Source organism: Petromyzon marinus, chromosome 1 (genome assembly GCF_048934315.1).
Source record: "Petromyzon marinus isolate PM22_M1 ecotype Great Lakes invasive population chromosome 1, UKy_Petmar_22M1.pri1.0, whole genome shotgun sequence".
Taxonomy (NCBI): domain Eukaryota; kingdom Metazoa; phylum Chordata; class Hyperoartia; order Petromyzontiformes; family Petromyzontidae; genus Petromyzon; species Petromyzon marinus.
This window is the reverse complement of record NC_133667.1, coordinates 2,924,023-2,942,449: the sequence shown is the minus strand read 5'-3', so window position 1 is coordinate 2,942,449 and position 18,427 is coordinate 2,924,023. Positions and strand designations below refer to the sequence as shown.

At 40.8% G+C, this 18,427-nt stretch overlaps 1 protein-coding gene across 9 annotated transcripts in view; it reads left to right on the top strand.

Annotated features, from left to right (window-relative positions):
- Positions 1 to 18,427, top strand: part of LOC116957007 (protein unc-13 homolog B-like) — a 262,505-nt gene that overhangs the window by 135,173 nt on the left and 108,905 nt on the right. For all 9 annotated transcript variants that reach the window (XM_076052098.1, XM_076052001.1, XM_076052076.1 and 6 more), the window contains 6 exons: positions 1,197 to 1,275; positions 5,172 to 5,249; positions 8,963 to 9,182; positions 11,774 to 12,001; positions 15,881 to 16,022; positions 17,443 to 17,612. In XM_076052098.1, coding sequence (XP_075908213.1) covers positions 1,197 to 1,275; positions 5,172 to 5,249; positions 8,963 to 9,182; positions 11,774 to 12,001; positions 15,881 to 16,022; positions 17,443 to 17,612 — 917 coding nt within the window. The remainder of the gene's footprint in view (positions 1 to 1,196; positions 1,276 to 5,171; positions 5,250 to 8,962; positions 9,183 to 11,773; positions 12,002 to 15,880; positions 16,023 to 17,442; positions 17,613 to 18,427) is intronic.

Sequence of the window (18,427 nt, the reverse complement as noted above, 5' to 3'; positions counted from 1 at the left end):
GTAGCCACTAGACTTGTACATTACAACACTATCTGAAAAACCCTAAATCCAATCAAAATCAAGAAAGCATCCACTGAACCTTCAGTCAACATATTCCACAAGATTAACCATATTGTTCATTACTCTCAGCAGATTTTATTATTTACTAGCCTTTTGCCCGTTCAAGGACGGGTGTATTGCAGTAAATGTGAAACTTGCAAGCGAAAAGCAGACCGCGACTTGATAGTCATTGCATCAATGCGTGTGCAATTTGTAAGAGTGCGGTGACACAGACTTATTTCATTTTAAGGTTATAATCCATTGTTCATCATGACGTCCTTTTTACTTTAATGTTTCAACAGCGTTACAGAGATCGCGTGACGTGAGGGTTCTTCCTTTGCAGTGACGGTTATAAGTTGACGCCGAGGAGGGGGGAGGAGGCGCCTAGCGCCCCCATGTGGAGTGACGTCAGCCACTAATTATTGTGAATTGGGGGGGGGGGGTTGGTGTCCATTTGGAGGACGTCACCTTATAATGATTATTAATGAGGGGGGCTGTTCGATGTGGAGATGACGTCACCTGCTCATGATTATTAATGAGAGGGGGGGGGGGTCCGTGTGGAGGACGTAACCTGTTCATGATTATTAATGAGGGGGGCTGGTCGATATGAAGGGACGTCAAGAGCGTTAAGGACAGACATTCCTGGGTGATTATAGTACGTATTTGCAGTTCCTTCAGTATTTGGTTACCACCTTTCAGAATTTTACCAATAGACTTCTCATAAATTAATACTGTGTTTTCCTTACTGAATGTAGGTATTTTGTGTCTTAATGTATTCATATTGCATTGTGCATAGTTTTATGGTGAGTGCAATCCAGGATGAATAAAGATTCTATTTCTGAATGTCTGTTATAATCACCCCCAATGTTACTCTTGAATATGGATTGGACCACCACTCTCCACTTCACACAATGTCTGCTTAACGTAAAAATGATAACTTTAAAATTATAATTGTCTGTATATGTGTGTGTGTGTTGTTCAAATGAGTACCTGGTGCGGTGTGTAAACATTGCCACTGGGGAGACAAAGGCGGTCGTGCGTGGTGCTGGCCACCCACCCCCTCGTGTACCGATCCGGCCTTCATAGGTGCTCGCTAACAGCACATGCCCCTACAGTCTGTTAAGGCTATACGGGGGATCTTTGTCTTTGTTGTTCAGGTCTGGGAGTGGGCTCTATGGCATTGACAGCATGCCCAATCTGCGCCGAAGAAAAACAATTCCACTCGTCAGCGATGTGGTACGTATCTAGCAGTTTTTAAGCACAGTTGCCTGGACATATTAGCTTCTTACGAAAAGATATGAGAGATGCAACAATCGGGAAACACTGCTTAAGTAGCAACATGTAGAGCTTCAGCAGACACTATATACCCAAGCTCCTACCTAGTGCATGATAAAAAAATAACTATATTTTAATAATAGGGTTTTTCCCCTTTTTTCTGGCAACAAAACTGAAACCTTTTTACGAGGATTCATGTCTGCATTAACCACAATACCTGCAGTCAAAATGCAAACAAAAAACATACTATGATAATATATGCATTGTCCTTGAAACTGATTGGTCTATACCAAGGGACGGCTTTCTTTTGAGCCTCGACCCAATTGGTGCTCGACCAGAGGACTCCAAAAGGCGTACAGCTCAAAGACAATGCACTGTCAAAGTAATGAGGGCTCGGGGTGAGCATCTACAGTGAGGGAAAAAAGTATTTGATCCCCTGCTGATTTTGTACGTTTGCCCACTGACAAAGAAATGATCAGTCTATAATTTTAATGGTAGGTTTATTTGAACAGTGAGAGACAGAATAACAACAACTAAATCAAGAAAAACGCATGTCAAAAATGTTATAAATTGATTTGCATTTTAATGAGGGAAATAAGTATTTGACCCCTCTGCAAAGCATGACTTAGTACTGGGTGGCAAAACCTTTGTTGGCAATCACAGAGGTCAGACGTTTCTTGTAGTTGGCCACCAGGTTTGCACACATCTTAGGAGGGATTTTGTCCCACTCCTCTTTGCAGATCTTCTCCAAGTCATTAAGGTTTCGAGGCTGACGTTTGGCAACTCGAACCTTCAGCTCCCTCCACAGATTTTCTATGGGATTAAGGTCTGGAGACTGGCTAGGCCACTCCAGGACCTTAATGTGCTTCTTCTTGATCCACTCCTTTGTTCCACCATTGGAAACCTCATTTGCCAGTAACAAAATATGATAATTGTTTTTTTACCCTTTTATCTGGCAACAAAACTGACACCTTTTTTTTACAAGGAGTCATGTTTACATTGACCACAATACCTGCGGTCGGAATGCAAACAAAACAAAAACTCTGATAATGTATGCACTGTCCTTGAAATTGATTGGTCCACACCCGAGACAGCTTTCTTTAGAGCTCTAAATTGTCTCGGGTGTGGACCAATCAATTTCAAGGACAGTGCATACATTATCAGAGTTGTTGTTTTTTGTTTGCGTTCCGACCCACAGGTATTGTAGTCAATGTAAACATGACTCCTTGTAAAAAAGGTGTCAGTTTTGTTGCCAGATAAAAGGGTAAAAAACCAATTACCACTCCTTTGTTGCCTTGGCCGTGTATTTTGGGTCATTGTCATGCTGGAATACCCATCTACGACCCATTTTCAATGCCCTGGCTGAGGGAAGGAGATTCTCACCCAAGATTTGATGGTAGATGGCCCCGTCCATCTTCCCTTTGATGCGGTGAAGTTGTCCTGTCCCCTTAGCAGAAAAACACCCCCAAAGTATAATGTTTCCACCTCCATGTTTGACGGTGGGGATGGTGTTCTTGGGGTCATAGGCAGCATTCCTCCTCCTTCAAACATGGCGAGTTGATGCCAAAGAGCTCCATTTTGGTCTCATCTGACCACAACACTTTCACCCAGTTGTCCTCTGAATCATTCAGATGTTCATTGGCAAACTTCAGACGGGCATGTATATGTGCTTTCTTGAGCAGGGGGACCTTGCGGGCGCTGCCGGATTTCAGTCCTTCACGGCGTAGTGTGTTACCAAATGTTTTCTTGGTGACTATGGTCCCAGCTGCCTTGAGATCATTGACAAGATCTTCCCGTGTAGTTCTGGGCTGATTCCTCACCGTTCTCTTGATCATTGCAACTCCACGAGGTGAGATCTTGCGTGGAGCCCCAGGCCGAGGGAGATTGACAGTTCTTGTGTTTCTTCCATTTGCAAAAAATCGCACCAACTGTTTGGCAATGGTCTTGTAGCCCATTCCAGCCTTGTGTAGGTCTACAATCTTGTCCCTGACATCCTTGGAGAGCTCTTTGGTCTTGGCCATGGTGGAGAGTTTGTAATCTGATTGATTGCTTCTGTGGACAGGTGTCTTTTATACAGGTAACGAGCTGAGATTAGGAGCACACTCTTAAAGGGAGTGCTCCTAATCTCAGCTTGTTACCTGTATAAAAGACACCTGGGAGCCAGAAATCTTTCTGATTGAGAGGGGGTCAAATACTTATTTCCCTCATTAAAATGCAAATCAATTTATAACATTTTTGACATGCGTTTTTCTGGATTTCCTTGTTATTCTGTCTCTCACTGTTCAAATAAACCTACTATTAAAATTATAGACTGATCATTTATTTGTCAGTGGGCAAACGTACAAAATCAGCAGGTGATCAAATACTTTTTTTCCCTCACTGTACATCACACCAATCAGTTTCAAGGACAATGCATATATTATCATGGTATGTTTTTTGTTTGCATTTTGACTGCAGGTATTGTGGTTAATGCAGACATGAATCCTCGTAAAAAGGTTTCAGTTTTGTTGCCAGAAAAAAAGGGAAAAACCCTATTATTACATTTTGATACTGGCAAAGGAGGTCTAATGATGTAGAAACTATATTTTATTTTCTTCATTTCCATTAAAACATTGTTCTTTGATATTTCTAGAGAATATTTGTTAACATAAAAAATGCAATGAATTACAAACTGTGTATATATATACACTTCACAGTGTTATATTGAGCTAACATTTAAATGATTCATACCCACATTGCAGGCTACATATTACTTCGATGTGTCCTCAAAGAATATACATGAGCAACATATTACTAAGTGAACAGAGATGGAATTTGCAGTTTCTATTAGCCTGCTTAGTTACCTGGCCTCTATTTATGTAACCTTGCCAATGGTTAAGAATAATAATTGAATCATTTTTTAGCCATCAGTCTGGCCACTTCTGATGTTTTAAAGGACTAATAAGAAATTAGCTATAGTTACTGACACCAATTTGGCCTATACTGTCAAATAACTTCATACAGTGTTCTTGTTTTGTATTATTTAATTAAGCTACGTTCTAAGTATTGTCAATGTTTAATTATTATGAATTCTAAAGCTGAAACATTTGCATTTGTCCATGCTTAACGGATAGGCAATGGTAAGTAACTCATTGCAACTGCATTTTTATGTAATTTTGAATATATATTTGGGAATTAATTGCTGATGTTTTTAATTATAATTGACACTTATTGCACGATAATGCACAGTAGATGTTTTGCAACAGTGCACGGTTTAGCGGAGCGGAGCAGTGGAGTGGTTAGTGCGTTATACTGTGAACCCAGTGTCATGAGTTTGATTCCTGGCTATGTTAAACTTTAGTGGCGAGTGATATCTGAAGTATAATCAAACTGAACATTATTATGTTACAGCTTCAAGTAAATCTAATTAAAATGTGAACAGACAAATTTGTATTTTTATGTTTTAATACTCTCTCAATTACCCATATCATTAGTGTATATATTTTATGGATTAGAATCATGATTGCCATTAGGCACAAAGGTTTGGCAATAACAACACCAGGGCAAAGTGGGATAACATCCGATGGTAAAGGCAAAACGTTCAGGACATTGACACTGAAACAGTGGACATGGTAATTCCATTTCGATTTAATGCTTTCGTGACTGCAGGGATTCATATTCTTGGTTCTTTACCGAAAGAACCAAGAATATGTTAATTCCAACCAAACGATTAAAATGAGGTATCTGCTTCAGTGTTGAAATAAAAAACCCTGATTGGTAGTGAGAGGTTTTTGGCTGTGGGCTAGGTCATTTAGATCATATAGCCCTCTTGCGTCATTTCCCCCAAATGGGTGCTGTTCTGCTCTTGTCGCCACCAGTCATTGGCTGCTATGCAGAGGAAGGGAGGGCTTCTCTCCTCCATGGCCACCCGAGCCTCGCTCAACGACGAGGAACTTGTAAGTTGGGCGTTTCCTTTCTGCATTTAATACACGCCGTCTCAGGGGATTCCATTGTAAAAAAAAAATTGTATAAGTTTCTGCTCTTTTGGGATTAATGGAGTTGACGGTAAAATTTGGTGTCATTACCAGATTTTTTTACGAAGAACACTGCATTTACATGAAGGTTTATTTAACTATGGAACACATTTAAAGTGTCAAATTATTTTGGCATGGTCATGTATTTAAGTAAACATGCTTGAGCAGTGTGTTTTTTTTTAAACAGTGAAGAGGCAATCAAGAGTGATTTACAAAGAGGTCGGCCTCACTCTCTGTGTCTCTCCTTGTCACGTTTTATTGCACATCTTTTTTCTAGTGGTCTTGGTGCTCATCTTTTTTTGTTTCTCATGCCTCGTCGTGTCTTTGCACTTTCCCCTCTATGTCTCTCTATGTCCCTGTGTGTGTGTGTGCATGTGAATGTATGTCTTGGGGGAGGGAAAACCCCTTAGCTCAAACAACATCGTAAGGCAAGGTGGGGTCGACTTTGTTGTTGCCGCTGAGCCTTAAATATTGGAGGAAGTAGCCACTCCTTGTGAGTGGTTGGCTGATGTACCCTCTGTTAAGGAAGTGCAAAGGGCGATCCAGAGCTTGAAACTAGGTAATGGGCCAGGAAGAGATGACCTCCCAAGCAAGCTGCAGAGGGAGGGTGGCATTTGTGTGCAGACTGCCCTATATAACATCATTACAACTGTGTGGTCCACAGGACTGGTTCTGCAGAATTGGAAGGATGGCTAAATTTGAAAAGAGGGACTGCACTGATTGCAACAACTTTCGGGGTATCTCCCTCCACAGTGTCCTGGGAAAGGTCCTAACAAGAATTCGATTATTCAACATCGCCTTGCCAGACATGCTGATGAGAAGCTTGTGGAGCCCCAATGCAGTTATCAGACCGGGCAGTACTTCATGGACATAATTTTCTCTGTCTGTATGATGCAACAGATGTGTAGAGAATTTCAACACGACCTACATCTCTGTTTTATTGACCTGGTCAAGTCCATCAATAGCCAAGGGCTCTGGGTTATTCTTCGTGCTTTCAGAGTACCATACTGTCTGTTCACAATCATTAAGGAACTTCACTGGTTAGTAGGCATGAGTAAAGTTGCGTGGCCGGGTATTGGAGCTATTTTCTGTTCGGCTTGGGGTGCGACAGGGATGTTCTTTGCCCCCTACATGATTTAACATCTTCTTTGACCACATAGTTGAATAATCTTTCCATGGATGTACCGGTCTAATTTCCATCTGGTATAGATACAATGGGAGCTGGATCGATGCCCGGGTGCAGTCAAGAGATGGCTCTTTATTGGTCAAACATTATGTATGCTTATGATCCGGTGATTGCTTCCCACTTTGAGAAGAAGTTGGAGACACTACTGCTAAATCTGGAGCATATTACTCAGAGATAAGGCCTTACCAACAGCCCCACAACCCACAAAGCACCTGCCTGGGTATTTTACGTCTTCAAATACTCCCTTCCCTCAACTTCCCATAAGTGATGGGGGTGATGGGGCAGTTGTGGAGAGAGTGGTGGAGAGAGTGGAGAAGATTCTGTACCTGGGCAGCGTGCTTATGACCAGCTCCGGTTTGTCAGCCGAGGTCTCGCTCTGAATCATTTGAGCGGCATATTTTCAGCAGCTGCGGAACGCTTTGTACAAGCTACTTGGCCTGTTGCTCCATACAAATATACGAGTCTTCTCGGCCATAGTTATGCCCTCCCTTCTCTATACTTGCAAAACTTGTGGCCCTCTAAAGGAATATCTGCAGCAGTTTGGAACCTTCAGGTTAGCCTGCCTACGATCCATCCTGGGTTTAATCAGAATGGATTGTGTGAGCTCACAGATCCTTGAAAGATCTGAACACAGTCCCATCAGTGAGCTCTGCTGGCAAGCGAGGCTGCGTTGGCTGAGTCGTGTAGCTTGCATGCCCAGCCACCGCATGCCCAAACAGATTATATTTGGCCGGTTAGATGGGGCTAAACAGGGACGGCACAGACTCAAGAAGAGATGGACTGATGTGGTACAGAAGATTGTGGAGCTTATTGGACTTGCTGCTGCCTGGTGTCAGCAGTGTCACTATCGGCCTCTGTGGAGGAGGTTCATGAAGGATGCTGTTGGGGAGTTGGAGGCAGTCGCCCTCCAGCAACAACGGAGGGCAGAGGAGCGATGCCCACAGTAGTGGGCAGAGCGCCGGGTGGCTAAAATACAGACATTTGGTAGAGTGGGGAGCACAGTTGGTACATCTGTCAGTCATCTCACTTGGTCAACCCATGGCACCTGGGTCTGTCCTGTGACCTCCTGTCAGAGAGCCTTCGACACTTCGCATGACCTTAGAGTGCACCTGGCCTGGCACAGGCGCCGTGGTGACGTCACCACCATTAGTGGTGAACGGCGGTTGTTGTTGTGTGGGTGTGGGGAGTGGTAGTGTAGTGGTTAGCACGCTGCGGCCTGAGTTCGATTCCAGCTCACGGCCAACATCACTTATTGGTCCTGGGCCTCCCTAGGTCGACTCAGGCTATATGGGGATCTTTGTATTTTTGTGTGGGTGTTAACATATTTGTGACTGCACGTTGACCTTATTTATCTTAACCTTCATAAACAATGAAAATGATTTAAATGTAATATTTTTTGTTCATTGTTATATATGAAAAAAACATTTCACATTTATATTTAAACATAAATGTTAAACTTATCGTTATTACATGTGTGTGTCTGTGTATAGAGATGCGTGTGAACGTGTGTGCGTGTGTGCGTGTGTATACAAGTATTTATTTGAGTGGAATCACCAAGCTCAAAGTTTGAGAATCACTGCGTTATAGGGCCTAGTAAAAAGGTGAAATAAATACTGGTTATTTAAACAATCATACATGCTGTTAAGTGTCTGAAAATATCTGTCAGACGAATGTTTTTACTATATGTAGTGACATATATATTCTGAATTGTCTTTCTGCTCGAGAGACAACCATTCAAATCTGGCATACAGGTGGAAATCTGGTTAATCAGTTCTTCAGGTTGCTGAAACATTCTCCAAATATGAATGAGGACAATTTACAATCTTTATTGTGCTTTTGTTATACTGTGCTGCATTTCAATGATGGGGATAGGACAGTGTTAGTAAATAATTGGTTTGTGTGTACACATTCATTTTAATTGCAGCTTCTGGCAATAAAGCATAAATCTTGCAACAAAGCATGTTGTGCTCATTGTACAAAATGCAATTTCCCCTGAGTTTGTTTATTACTATAGATGGTTCTCCATTGATTTGTATGCCTCTGTCTTGCTGTGTTGTTCTCTCTGATGGAAGCTATTTTCCACTTCAAACTTGATGTTCTAATCTTTTCTTTAATCTATTTTTTACTAATCTAGTTTACATGGCATTTGTTGCGTGTATCGTGTGGTAAATAGTTTTGTTTGGTTTCGTTAGATCTGATAGTGACTCGATTTGAGACGAGCTCAATCTCGTTGTTTCTCTTCATGAGCCTCTTATATTTGCTCAATCCTGTAGCATGTTTTAGATTGTAATGTTACATTACATTTTAATGTACGCCTTTATGCCCTGTCAACCGAACTCGGTTGGTGGTCTTTTGAACAACTTTGTTCAACATTACGATGTTTAATCACATCCTTAACCATGCGCAACGGCGTTCGTCCCCCCCCCCCCCCCCCGCGTTTTCATTCCAGAAAATGCACGTGTACAAGAAGACACTACAGGCACTCATCTACCCAATCTCGTGCACCATCCCTCACCGTTTCGAGGTGTGGACAGCCACCGCGCCCACCTACTGCTACGAGTGCGAGGGGCTGCTGTGGGGAATAGCGCGCCAGGGCATGCGCTGCACTGAGTGCGGCGTCAAGTGCCATGAAAAGTGCCAAGACCTGCTCAATGCCGACTGCCTTCAGCGTGAGTGCTTCGCCGCAATCTCCACACCAGTCCCGTGAAACCGCGTCGAATTGGCTAATACAACGTGGTGCACAATCTCGATTTGAAGCTTTCGTGGCTGCAGGAACCAGTACTCTTTGGTTCTTTCGGCAAAGTCACGTGGGTAGATATAAAATAATAAATCGCGACGTTTCGATTGCAACGCAAGCGGCCATCACCTGAAGACGAGTGTGGTGTACATTATTTTACTGAAATTGTTTTAAGAATATAAAAAAAAAACTGTGAGATGTTTGCGTCAAAATGAGGGAATATTTTAACTTACTTACCTTGCAGAGTGACAGCAGGGACACTTGGTCTGTTTGGGGTATTGGGGTGATGCCACACCTAAAACATTAATTAAAAAATATGTTTCAAATAACCCAAATAGTTGTAAATGAAGCGTAACTGAAGTGGCTAATTTCAGTTATTCTCTTAAGATTTTTCATTTAGAACCGGTTCCTTAGTGGGTAGTTCAGCATCTCATTGCCTCAGTCAATCCACTCACGTGCCCCCACACACTTCAACCAGAGGGAGCCTTGGGGGCAGTGGAAGTACTGCCCCATAGCCAATGACTGGGGGCTTTTTTGTGGCCATTGGCATATGTACAGGCCTCATGCACCATTCGCATCCTAATCTCCAGACCCTAGCGAGGAAATACTTCGCGGTGGTATTAGTGGTGGTAAGTATATCAATGGTGATGAGTGTATTTTTGGTGGTGGTGAGCTTATAGGTGGTGGTCAGGCCAGCACCGATGATGGGAGTGGTAATGAGCGTTAGTGATGGATGACGATCATAGTAATGCCGATGATTATGATGACGGTGAGGATAGTGGTGATGCACACTTCTGTATGATTGATGGTCATCAGCATTACTCCGTGGCGCCAGCACCACCACACCAATGTTTGAGTCATTGGCCACCACTGAGTCACCGTTTTGTTCTTCTGGCCTAACATCTGGTTGGACTTGACCATTCCACAGCAGATTTGCTCAGCCAAGAAAGCATAGACTGCAGAAAATAGACTTTGCATTCAAAGTTATTTTGTCCAGATCTCTTCCATTATCAGTGAACCATGTCTTGATTGGTTTCGTTTGAAATCTAATTTCTACTGTAAACACGATGACTTCCTCGTGACCAAGGTGTTTGAGTTTTTTTGTTTGACATTGTTATACTGATCCCCAAGTTAAATAGAGAAGGTACACCATAACGGGGCAATAGCAACTGCCATTGCCCCCAATTGGGTCACAAGGTACGGTTTCACAGACGACTTGGCCCTTCTGAGAGCCAACCCATGGCCTCTTCTATTAAGGCCAATATCTCTTCTGCCAGATGGGAGTCTATCGCCAATGGTTTCACGCTCTAAATTTGACAAATAGGTCAATGTTCAAATACCCCGGATTGTACCAAGAAATGCAGGAATTAATGTTAACATGCAGGAGACCCAACATTTGCCAATTCCCTGGAAAGGCTTTGTATGCTGGTGTGTTAGAAATATGACGAAATCCAATTTTGTTTGACGTTTCATTGATGGTTTAATTTATTGTAGAGTTTATATGTCTCATTACGGTCAGTGTATCGGCAGTATCATGCATTCATAATTTGATCCAAGGGGTCTCCTTCAGTCCATCGTAATTGTAGTGAGGCTCTTTAGGGCACTGAAGCAGGAGAGGTCCTTTATGTTTTGGAGGTGACCCCCTGGAATTAGCATTTGTATTTCATGCCTTGTATGGACCCCCCCCCCCCTTCAAGCCAATTGCAACCTGCTAATGTAAACTGCTGACAATATTCCGAGTGGCCATTACATATGCCTAGAAAGTTATTGGAATGCAGGCCTTGATGACGACTCCCTTTACTCTTCTGAAGAAACACATTGTGTTAACGTTACTTTGTGCCAAAGGTTATGCTATAATTTTAAGTTAATCAATAAGGGATGTCTCTCTTCTCTAAATCAATTCGAAGAGGAAGTCAGTTAGGGCACTCTTATTTTACGTATGGTGGAAATAAGCTGAGTGTAAAGTCAGATCAAATTTTTGTGCTATTTGGCTTGAGAAACGTAATTTATTTGGCATCTAAGCAGCAGCTTGCTGTGTTTGTTTGTGAAGGAGTGCATTCAGGTGGCGTATAAGGTCAGGAGCCAAGGCCGGATGGGGAGATGTAGACCATATTTTATTAGGTCTGTGGTGGTGTCATGGTTCAGGGCTGTCATGGTCCTTACAGTACATTTATATAGTGCGGTTTTAGTAACGCATAGCTGTTCCTTGACCATATGTGTGCTTTGGGCATGGAAAACAGGATAGATGCAGCCAAGTGTAAAAGTTGAGAGAGTCTGTATAAAAGTTGTCAACAACAACAAAAACATGACTCACAATCACAAAGACATATACACTTCTTCGGAAGCTTGACAAATTATCCGTGCTTTGGCCACAAATATAAGGATACAAATGTTTACCAAGATGTTAAATGAAACTCATTTGAGAAATATTCCAAGTCAGGGGGGATACGGTGCTTTTCTGTATGCGTTAATATTCAACACTCATATATTCATATATAATGCTACTTTTTTCCACATTTCCAGGTGCAGCTGAAAAGAGCTCCAAGCATGGTGCAGAGGATAAGACACAGACTATCATCACAGCTATGAAAGACCGCATGAAAGTGCGAGAACGCAACAAGCCTGAAATATTTGATCTCATCCGAGATGTGTTTGCAGTCACGCCAAGTGATCAGAACTCACACATGAAGTCTGTAAAGCAAATGGTGCTGGAAGGCACCTCCAAATGGTCAGCAAAGATCACAATAAATGGTGAGTACCTGGGGCAGTTACTGAGGTGGACTGAGATCAAACCGTAAAATAGAATAGCAGATAATAGTTGGTTGGAGCCACTGGAAAACTGCACTTGATATTTAGAATCAATATGTCAATGTGTCGACAAAAATGTTGTACTCGGTGTGTATGTATTACCTGCTGTGACGTATGGATCAGAAACATTGACACGAATGAAGAAGATATGAAACAAAAGCTAAAAAGTCCAAAAAAGCTCGAGAAATTGATATATGCGATTAGATTGAGAGACGTGAAAAGGAACACACGTATTATAGAACATACTGATATAAAACAAAATTTTCTCTAAATAAGAGTTGGCTTGGGTAGGAAATATAATTGAAACTGATGATGGTCGATGGGTCAAGAAGTATAATAATGGATTGGAAACCAAGGAATGGAATGTGCTCGAGAGGATGGAAATGGACTGATGAAATCAGCTCACATGCTGGAGCTAGGTAGAGTATTAAATTTCAGGATCATGAGAGTTGATAGCAGCTTGGGAAAGCCTTTATCCAGAAGTGGATTGACCCATGGTTGGTAATAATGATGATGATGAAAAAAGTACGTTGGCTTGGGCAGGACACATCATGAGAAGGGATGATGGTCAGTAGGAGAGAATAGCAATGGAGTGGCAGCCAAGGGAGGTAACATGCCCAATAATGCATTAACTTGAATTGAAGTTTTCGTGACTGCAGGAATCCATACTCTTCGGTTCTTTCGGGAAAGTCAGATAGGTATAAAATGAAATAAATCACGACGTTTCAGGTGGGAAAACATGGTCAGCAGACCATGCTGTGGAGATGGAGCCATGAGATTAGCTCTTGTGCAGGTGCTAGGTGATTTGGTGTATCGCAAGCCCATGAGGGGTGGCAATGCATTTTGGAGGCCATCATCCACCAGCGGAGATCTTAAAAAGAAAAATCTTTTATTTATCTTCGCAGGAAGGGCCGAGTTTGGCCATTAAGATCTATTTTTTGGGCATCCTGCAATGGTACAGATTTTAAGATCATGGTTGATAATGATTATGAACCGATAGGCATATTCAACGTGACTTTACCGAAAGACCCAAAGAATATGAATTCCTGCAGACACGAATGCTTAAAGTCAATATTCAACATTTTCATAAACTACAGTATTTCATATCTAGCCTTTTTGAAATGTTGAATATTCTGTATCAAACTAACTACTTTAATATTTTTGATAACCATAGTTAACAACATTTAAATAGTTGTATAATTATAAATAAGGGACATGGTTACAATTTTTCATGAGGAGTGCAGTATATACCTATTAAAAGCACCGTATAATTCATATCAAATGATTACAACTGGTAATATGACATATATGCTGTCCATTCTGTATTAATAATGCATGTGCTCCTAACCCCTCCAGCCTAATAGGAACTTAATTATTCTACAGCTAATTTCAGTCTCCTACAACTAATAAGAAATTCAGTCCAGTGATGAATCCAGTCAAATTCAGATGATAATTAACAACACTAAAGACACACACACATATTCTTGGTTCTTTCGGTAAAGTCACGTTGAAGGGAAACAATAAAATATATATAAAACAATAAAATTCTCACGAAGTTTCGACTGCAACACAAGCAGTCATCATCAGGTGTGAAAACCAACGATAAGAACATTTAAAAGAAGTGGCGGTTTGTATTTATTTATTTTTAAACGTTTGCACCACGGATAGCGATTTGACAGTTTGTTTAGATGGACGAGTCCATCTATGTTCGAAAAAGAGGAAGGGGGAGACGAAAAATTAATGTATGCTGTCTGAAAGCCATCGTAAGCGTGAACAATCAATTAAGACCCGAAATGGTTTATCAAATCCTCCCAATGATTGCTAAGCCAGAATCCATCTTCTCGTTTGAAATTGTCTCTATGATTGTATACGTGAATAGCCTCATAAACGAATCTTTCATGGTAGCCAGATGGCTTGCAAAGAACCTCTGTCTTGGAGAAGTCAATGTCATGTGAGCCTACTGAATTATAACAGTGATCTGCCACGGCCGAGGTGTTGGTCCTACCGTGTTTAAGGTCTGCTTTGTGTTCACGAATGCGGTCCGAGACATGTCGTTTGGTTTCTCCAATGTAACTACTACCACAGAGGCAACTTAGTTTGTAGACACCAGGGTACTGTATGTCCGGAATCACATCTTTTACAGACGGAACCAGATCACGGATGTTATGTAATGTGTTGAATCGGACCTGGATCTTGTGTTTATTCAAGATTTTGGAGATCTTTTTTTGTGATCCCCGCAATGTAGGGTAAAGTGATGGTTTTGAAAGGCTCCTCAAGAGGGTCCTTCTTCATGGTTTGAGTGATAGCTTTGCGGATTGTATAGTCGGAGTAACCATTAGCCTTAAGAGCTTGGTGTACATGCTTGAGTTCACTGCCTATGTGTTCCTGGTGATTAAATCAGGTTCTCAAGTATGCCAATAGGCATCATGTCAACCGAAAATGTAAAAAAACACAAAGCAAAACAAAAGTAAAGAAAATGTGTTGTTTAATAGAAAATATGGTCCTAAAGATTTATAATACAAATGCCATGTGCGCATGCAATTATATTGTGCCTGCATTAGATTTATCACCGCTCACTTCTGTTAAATGTATGCACGGATGAAATCACTTTTTCACACCTATAATACTGCAATTATTCTTTCAAATTCGCGCAGTAGTTATTAACAGGTGCATGGGGGCTCACTCACCTCATTCCCTCGCTGTCATTGAGGTGAATGGCACTGCAGTCCCTTAGAGACTGCAGATAAAAGAGATCAGTGGTATCATAACACTAATGCAGTGTTAATATAATCTGAATTATGTTTTATTTTAGCCATGGTCTATGGAATTTTTGTGAAGTCTTGAGTTTTTATTACTTTTTCTCATTCTCTTAGTCTCGTTCATAAAAGGAGTAGAAATATATTCCGCTTTAAGGATATTAAATGAAAATGCGCGGGACACAAAATTATCTCGCCTCTCCACCCCAGTATTAGCAGGTCAGACAAACAGATGAACTCAGTTTATATTTTTACATACGTATCTTTGGTTTTCCCCTGTGCTGAAATCTCCAATAATATTATTCGGTTATCATACTCTGTTATTTCACTGAGACGAGTTAATTCCATCTCGACCTCGTCACTCTGGCGTGAGTGGGTAATCTTAGACATCGTCATATTCGATGACTTTTAGCTACTTGGTCATTGTTGACTAAAATACATTGAATAAACACTTTGATAAAAATTTTCGCAACTAAATTAACCCTGGGAAAATGTTACATAATTAAGAAGCATGGCATCGCATGTGAGAATTTAGTTTAATTGTAGGCTCTACTATTTGATTTGAATTAATTTTCCTTGTAGACACACACATGGGAGACAAAGAAAGGCCTTTAGAGCTCTTCCACTTCTTCCTTGTTTTCAGATTGCCTGTGTGCAGGTGATAACTAATACACAAGATATACTGTTAAATTGTTATGTCATATATTTTTTGTATATGGGGGTCTAATTGACCGTGATGGGATTTCACTTGACCACAAGCAAGTACATATTTCAGAATAGGGAACAGTTAAAAAAGACTCCAACACAACCGTCATGGATCCATTGCAATGACTTTGTTGTTCTTGTGATGTTTATATGAAATCCATGAAAAGGGGAAATATTTATGATCCCAATTGAGACACTAGTAAATAATCTTTTCTGGTAAGAAGATGACACGTCGGAGATACCTCGAAATGTAAAATAATTTAGGTAGTTTTGGAATATTGCTCAACGTGGTAACTAAGGCATCTACTCAGAAGTGTACCACGTTGTGTAACGAGAAAACGTGTATTCTTTGTATTCGCAGTTCACAGTGCTCAAGGATTGCAAGCCAAGGACAAGACAGGGGCCAGTGACCCGTATGTCACTGTTCAAGTGGGAAAGACCAAGAAGAGAACCAAGACCATTTACAATAATCTCAACCCAGTCTGGGAAGAGAAATTTCACTTGTAAGCTATGATTCTGAAATTAAATCATTTATCTTAAGAGGTTGTTTTGCTGTGTTTGAATCTACATGAATGTTCATTGCAGCAAATATTATAACAAAATGTGCACCGAATAACCACAATATCCGCATCTCCGATTAACATGGTTGGCTTCATACGGTGCGAAAGACGTTCAACATACATGCTATTTAGAGAATGCTTTTTTTTCTAAATGTTTTGGTTCTGATATTGATAACCACAAATTAATTCGCAGGTTTCATATATATACTCTGTAACGCAATATGTTATGCAATCAAAGTCTATCATGTATTGTTGGTTCTCATTGAAAGCTAAGCTCTTCTTGATGTAATGACCCTTTTCAACTTAAAAAAAAATCTTCATATTCCACGATCCATTATGATTCCAGAGGAACAAACATGAAAATAATTATCACTAACTACAGGTAGTCCTCCACTTACGATGTAGATGCGTTACGACGACCCCATCCTAAGTCAAAAAGTCGAAAATGGCCTAGCCTACCCAGGAGTCTTAAAGATTGGTGATAATTTAGCAAAACAGTACCGTACTGTATAAACTATATACTATACGTATTTATTAATTACAATACTGTATTGCACAGTAAAATGTAAAGTAAAATTCAAGGTAAAATTTTAGCCGACCTATATGAACTGCAATTTCATAGAAAGTTTTTTTCAGGAAACAATCCTATCTGCTATAAAAAAAACAACGTACAGTATCGTACCTCGTACGCTGCTGCGTTTGCCTGCCGCGCGAAATTTAAAATATCTTACAATTTTGTCGTATCGCTATCGTAAGATCGAAATATCGTAAGTAGGACCATCGTAACTCGGGGACTATCTGTATACAGCATAATTCATTTGAGTTTATTTTTAAATATATTGTTATCATATTATTTGACGCAAAGTTTTATTAAAATCTCACTTTAGCACTGGTAGACACCTACATATAACCTAGCGAGTGCCCTCACCATAGGAATGTGGAATTTTTAACACTGGCTGAGGGCCGTAGCACTGCCTCAATGCTCATTTGAGCAAGATATCAATTTGACTTTGTTTTTGTGATATGAAAACTGTTCTTATGTTAAATTGAAGCGTGATTGATCAACTTTTTAAAAATATATACCAGTTTCCGTGGCGATGGGGGCAAATTCCTCCGATTATCCACGTTTATCTCCAGGTGCTGCGGGTTTGGATGAGTTAGTTTCATGAATAATATGCTAAAAGTGTCCCCTATAATTGTCACAGACAAGAGGAGTTCCACACTATATACCATTTTATATCATGTTATATTATTTGGTGTTAATGACTAGTGTCTGCCGATGCATTCCCTTTTATTTAGGAGACATGTTAGTGCATAGATACGTTATCAATATGTCTACCACATTTCCCACCACCCATTGCAGTGAGTGCCACAACTCATCCGATCGGATCAAGGTGCGTGTGTGGGATGAGGACGACGATATTAAGTCTCGCGTGAAACAGCGCCTCAAGAGGGAGTCGGACGACTTTCTCGGTCAAACAATCATCGAGGTGCGGACGCTGAGCGGCGAGATGGACGTCTGGTACAACCTAGGTATGTGCTCCAATTGCTACTGAACTTGGTATTGTGATATCTCTGCCATTCCGGATGTTGTCATTAATAATCTTGATCCGCAATATATATTAATTTACATATTAATTAGTCGTATATTACAACATGCACTGGGGCTTCTTTAACAAATCAATATATTCATGGCAATTATTAAACTATTGTCAAAACAGCAGTGGAAATGCTACTACTATGCCAGTGCGGGAAGACAAAATACAAATCAGATGATACTCTCTCACCAAGGTTATTTGCAGTGACATTTGACGATACTTTCTAACAATGATGGCGTGAAGATAAAAAAGTGAAATTGTTGACCTTCACAGAGTCACTGGTTATATTCGTCATGAAAACAACCAATGGTAATGATTTACAGGAAATTATTAAATAGCATGACAAAGAAGGCTGGAAAGTGGCCTCAACATAAACATGAAAAGAACTTATTGGAAGAAAAATAATTTTCATGAACAAATAATTCTATACCACTGATAAACACGGGCATATGCATATACTAGCTTTTTGCCCTTCCAAGGACGGGTGTATATTGCAGTAAATCTGAAATATTCAATAGAAAAATTGTTCAGCTTATGCTTATTAATGAGGGGAGGGTTGCCCCATGTAGAGTGACGTCACCCGCTAAGGGTTATTGGGGAGGGGTGCAGCATGTGGAGTGACGTCACCCCATCATGGTTATTGTGGAGGGGTGCGGCATGTGGAGTGACGTCACCCACTCATGATTATTAATGAGGGGAGGGGTGCGACATGTGAAGTGCGTGACCTTGTGCATTCGTGTAAATTTCCAC